General features: G+C 32.6%; 1 protein-coding gene across 1 annotated transcript in view; it reads left to right on the top strand.

Moving 5' to 3' along the window:
* Window positions 1-1,141: 1,141 nt before the first annotated feature.
* The window catches only part of LOC144976791 (FACT complex subunit SPT16-like), a 33,567-nt gene continuing 28,708 nt past the window's right edge, over window positions 1,142-6,000 (top strand). The window contains exons 1-5 of the mRNA XM_078921240.1: window positions 1,142-1,340; window positions 2,214-2,312; window positions 2,819-2,983; window positions 5,143-5,208; window positions 5,703-5,795. Coding sequence (XP_078777366.1) covers window positions 1,275-1,340; window positions 2,214-2,312; window positions 2,819-2,983; window positions 5,143-5,208; window positions 5,703-5,795 — 489 coding nt within the window. The 5' untranslated portion in view covers window positions 1,142-1,274. The remainder of the gene's footprint in view (window positions 1,341-2,213; window positions 2,313-2,818; window positions 2,984-5,142; window positions 5,209-5,702; window positions 5,796-6,000) is intronic.

The following is a 6,000-nucleotide window of genomic DNA, read 5'->3' as shown; positions in this document are numbered from 1 at the left end:
GAGAGAGAGTCTTTTACAAGAAAAACAAACATCACAACCAAAGCAAATAGGTACCTGGGTTTCCTCCGACGAAATCTAAAGATTAAATCAACAAGCCTAAAATCGTTAGCTTACGAGTTCGACCCAAAATTGAAAACGCATGCACTGTTTGGGACCCACACACAAACCTTGTTGATAAACTGGAGTCTGTACAGAGACGAGCCGTTCGTTTTGTTACGGGAAATATGATTGATCAACTATGGAAGTCGCTTCAAACTAGGAGGAAAACAGCATGCCTGACCATGATGTATAAAATAAAGAACAACCTGATGGCTATTTCAAATCCTGACCTCCAAACACCGACCCGACATCTAGGACTTCCACATGGACACCCACTTTAGATTTATTTACAGTTTCAAGATCAATGCTGAGCTTTCCAATTTTCAACTTAATGTTATTGTTCATGTCAAAGGATGGATGTCAAAGGAAGATTCAGATTCCCCTCAAATAAAGAATCCTTGCCCTTTAAACGCATAAACTCCTTGGCATAAACATAACAAAAAAAAACACAACACATCAGATAAATAAATATAACGATGAAATAAACTAACCAATAATTTAAAAAAAAATAATAAAAACATAAAAAGTACAACAACCCTAATGTTGCATGTCTTCTGGCACTTTTCTACTCACTTCATATCTTGTTGTTACCAACATAAGTGCCTGCTCCACTCACTTTTCTGAATTAAAAATTCACCCCATACACCGGAGCATACTCAATGTCTCAATCGTTTCTATGTTATATGTTTGTGATGAGAATATTGGCTATTAAGCTTAACTGCTGGTCAAAATTACTTCGCGATGGTGGTGAACGAATCGGCGATCTCAAGAAGTGGGTGAGAGAGGGATCTAGAAATGACTTTGGGTTTGAAACGAATATTTTGTGTTCGTGGATAGCTCACACGGTAGAGCCACGCTCTCACCTGCCAGGCGGAGTTGTCGTACCAATAAGGTCGCAGGTTCAAACCCCACCACCGCCGCGAAAAAAAAAAAAAAAATTATTCTCTATTGTCTTCTGGCACTTTTCTACTCACTTCATATCTTGTAATTTTCTCATTCCAACCTAGCCTATATATCCTTGAACGGCACTTTAGCTAACTCTGACGTCACAATCCCGCCATATCCGTCACGCTAAATTTAGAAAGTACCTTAGAAATGGTCCCTCATAATCCAAAAAATTAATATTATTATTATTACTTGAATACTCATCGACATCAAAGTAAACGCATTTTGAGATGAGCATTAAAGTGGACAAAGACGCCTTTTATAGGCGTATGAAAAAGATCTACTCATCATGGGCGGTATGTTTTTTTGTATTTGCCGAGCGCTCTAGTCGAACCAAATATAATGAACCAAGTTCTCAACGATTTGCTAGAGAACCGCGAGAAAAAAAAAAGCATTATCAGCTAAATAAATCCACCATACTGGTCTTTAGTAATACAAAAAAAAAAAATCAATAGTAAATTAATATATCTAAACAACAAGCACCGAACGGCAGCTGTAGTAGTTGAACTAGACAAGTGTATTTGAATTTGATTTTTTGAACTGTGCATGTGCTGTGACCTGCTAAGCCAAGCCAAGCTTGCTTTGGGCATTGGGGGGAAAGGATGACCATTGCAAAAAGACATGGGTTCAAATCTAAAAATTAACAAAGATGGGTTTTATAGCAGAATGAAGAAAATAGATTCAACATGGGCGGTATGTAACCATCGAGTTCATCGACATTCAAAGATCGCCTTACGAGTTTAGTTGAGACTGATAATTTTTAAAACTTTCTCACTCACTACTTAAATTTTATTTTGTCATTAACACGATCATGCTACAAACATGAACAGATACATAAATAGGGTCTAGTCTTTTCCTTATTATTATTATTATTATTATTATTATTATTATTATTATTATTATTATTATTATTATTATTATTATTATTATTATTACTATTTTTGTTTTTTTATCATTCTAATTTCTAAAGATATGTGTTGATAGTAGTGCTACTTAATTTTATTTCTGATTTTATGGATTATAATGTTCATATTCAGAATAAATGTTGAATAGGTAGTCCTAAGCTACTGGCTGACAAAAGTTTAGGACAGATGTTCCGACTAAGCAGGTAACGAAAAGGATGATATATGTGCTAACTTGATACACATCCCACATATTTTGTTTTCCAGAAAGCCAGTGGTGAAGAAGGAATGGCCAGGATGGATGCTTTGATCACATCTGTTGGAGTAGACGAAGATGTTATCTACTCCAAATCTACAGCTTTACAGGTAAATATAATTTTATTGGTTTATATCTGTTTTTATTTTTAATATCAGAAATGGAATTCAACGTAGAAATCAAATATTAATTTTCTCTTAACTTTATAGCTAAGTGGCAGGTTGCGATTCAGCATTCCATTCACATTATCATTTTATTATTGAAGAGGAAAGAAAATATTAAGTTTCATTGCATCCAATCCCAGTAGAAATGACTGTTTCTTGGTTATTTTCTAATTCAATTCATTGGAAGATTACAATTTTTATGTTCTAAAATATGGGTGTTAACTTTAAATGATCCTGAGGCTTTCAAAAACCAATGTGAAAGAAGAAAGTCCACCTTAGATTTTACTAATAATTAAATATATGAAATTTGAATTTTAAAACATTTGATATACGATACTGAAAGTCAAAGTAGTTGAAGGATTTTTCTTTGGAGATTCAAATGCTAAATTCTAATCTTGAAAAGTGGTGTGTCTACTCTATGATATAGTAAAATCTTAATTTCCTTCCATCAGACTTGGCTGTTTGGCTACGAATTGACAGACACCATCATGGTACTGTGCGAACAAGTCATCTGTCTCTACACAAGCAAGAAGAAAGTAGATTTTCTCAAACAGCTTGATGGATCAAAAGAAAATGACTATGGTTTGCCAGCTCTCAAGTTGATTGCCAGGGATAAGGTACTGAGTTGGAATAATCATTCAATTGTTTCATTATTCATCTTTTTGATTTTTTATGAATACAAACCAGATATCCGCTCACTACTTATAAGCATTGTCGTCCATTATTAGAAAGCATTGGTTTTTAGGACTCCTCAAACCATAAAATTAAAATCTATAGTTCACTTGGGGGTGGCTCAATTTCTCTTCCCTTTGATCAATTTGGTTAGGTAGTCCTTAACTCTTCTCTGTCAACCAGTACCTCCTAAGTTATATTTAATAGCCAAACTTTCTTTTCATCACATATGACACTTTTCATCACATATGACACATGCGGGTGGTTGGATGGGAGCATCACCCTTGAATCATATACCTATGATGTTCGCATGGGTGTATGATCCGATAGTGATGTCGTTTCTTCTTCTCTTTACTAGCCTCTCCTGCTTCTTTGGTTTGTGATTGTATTTTTGACAGGGGATATTTTTTTTTCCTGTAAATCCTCTGCCTGTTTGTTCTTGGTTATTTATAATTTAGCTTATGATAACTTTAGGTTATGATTTTGATTGACATTTGTACTATTTTTGTTAGATTGCTTGTTTTTTTGTTTCAGCGGTCTCTCATATAACCTCAATTGTGTTGGAAGAGACCTAAAGCAACAAACAAACAAACAAACATATGACACATTCACATTCCCTTTCTGATTTTTTTATTTGTATCCATCTCTCTAGGAATCATTACTATTGTTTATGCCTGTATATATCTTTTTTTATCTTTTCTGCTCCTGATAACTAACTGACTTTAAGGCATTTAGAGCCATTTCCTTTAAATTATTGTTATTAATATGAAGGTGGACTTGAAAGTTTTCCAATTTCCATATTAACTCCCTCATTTTTTAGGAATAATCTGTGAAACAATACATTAAAAGAAAGCTTGAAATTTCAGATGCAGATTGCTTACTTTGTTTTTCTCTACACCAAGATCGGACAGCAGCCATCATGTCTTTATAGATAGTGGTTTCCTTTGAGATAGTCATTGAATTTAGGAATTATTTAGGAATTTAAAAGTCTGAAGGTGCGAGTCGGGACTGTAGGGTGGATGTGGCAAGGTGGAGAAATCCATTTTCCTCAGTGCGGTTTGAGTCTGTTGTGCATTTTCATGTTGCAATATCGCATTTTTCATGAGGTTTTTGTTTCGATCAGGTCTCCTCCTTCCACAAACCTTACCCATCCCCAAAAAATGCTATAATCAACACAAGCGTCACCGTAAACATGCTTCGTTCTGGTGTGTATTTCAATGCTTGAAGTCTTTCAGAAATTCAATAACAACACACTGCCATTTTAATTTTTTCTTTTGACTGAGGTTGTTGACAACATAATGGGACAAATGGAATTATGTCACGCAGATAACGTTATAGACCTTAGAAATTTTGACACGTCAAAGCCAATTGGTAAGAAAGTATTACGCCAAACGTTAAGGTTCTAAGTCAAATATCTTTGAAATTATAAGGAAAATTGCAAAAGTTTCCAGCCCACTATATAGATTAGGACTCAGGAAATATATTATTACCCTGGAACTGTTGAGTGCCTAAGCATAAAAGGGTTCTTAAAAGATAAAAAACTCTTTTATTGCTCTCCGTCTTTTTCTCAATTTCCTTGCTCCCCTCCAACATTGCTTTCCCTCTTTGATCTGAAATGATACTTTTGTAAAATATCCATCACAAAGGATGGAAGCAGCTTTTTCTCTTGCCTTTCTCTCTTTCGGTGATGACTATTTAATCCCTTTGTATTTGGGTTGGAGGCTTTTTTTGTTTGTTTGTTTTTTTTTTTTTGTCTTTAATATTTTACATGTGTTATATAAATAATTTATATTTCTTTTGGCAGAATATATCTTATTTGGAGGGGACTCATCATGTACGAGTTGTCTTACAGTAGATACATTTTCTTGGCATCTATTTCTGTTTCAATAAATTGCCCTCTTTGCCTTGCTTTGATTCTATTCAGGAGACTAAATCTAGTATCATTTTATCATCCCATCTCCTTTTTTCTCTGGCACTGATATGAGCTTATAAAGTGCTTTGATTGTTGTTCAGCCTTGGAAAACTAAAGCAGATAAACAAAAAATAATGGTTAAAATGGTGACAGTTGTACATTGAAAATAACTGTGACTTTTTTTATTCACAGGGAGATAAAGAGAAGGACAAAGCCAATCTTCAGAGACTTATTGAGTATATTAAGAAAAGCAAGAAGGTAAAAATAATGAGGAATTAATTATAATTGTCATTTTGATAAAATACTTTTTAAAAAATGTTTATCAAAAGTTTTTATTATTATTATTACTATTATTATTATTATTATTATTATTATTATTATTTATTATTATTATTATTTTTATTATTATTATTAATATTTTTACTATTATTAATACTATTATTATTATTATTATTATTATTATTATTATTATTTAAAATTTGTATTTGATATAACGCATACAGTGCAAAATCTATTTACCCATGTCTTACTTATGTCAAATTGTTGTGACTGCAATATTTTGCCAAATTCAAATTAAGTCTGAAAATAATTGAAAATTAGACTGGTTGGTTATTTTTTCAATTGTATGTCAATGAAGGGATCCTAGGTTAGGCCTCGGGATTATCTTGAATTTTTGTATAAAAGTCTAAAATATCATAAGAAATATTACTTGGTTTAACAGTTTTAACGTGTATCATATTTCATTATTTAAGGGTAAAGTGGTTGGCGAATTTAGTAAAGACAAATACCCTGGAGAGTTGATGGAAAACTGGAGGAAAGTGGTTAAAGAAGCAGAGCTTGAGAAGGTAAATAATTCGTGTAACTTTACATAGTATCATTAAATAACAATTTAAAGAATCAATTTTTAGATTTTTCTTCTTTGTTTACTTTTTTTTTCTTTTTTTTTTTCTTTCTTTCTTAAAAAAAAAAATCTAAACTATATTTATAAAGACTCTTCTCCAAGTAATTCACTTCAAACCATCAATGATGCTGTTCTAAATGGTTTTTTTT

The sequence above is a fragment of the Berghia stephanieae genome, chromosome 7, assembly GCF_034508935.2.
Source record: "Berghia stephanieae isolate SIO BIC M18660-M18661 chromosome 7, UCSD_Bste_1.3, whole genome shotgun sequence".
Taxonomy (NCBI): Eukaryota; Metazoa; Mollusca; class Gastropoda; order Nudibranchia; family Aeolidiidae; genus Berghia; species Berghia stephanieae.
Note: the sequence above shows the minus strand (reverse complement) of the source record. Positions and strands in the feature narration are given on the sequence as shown.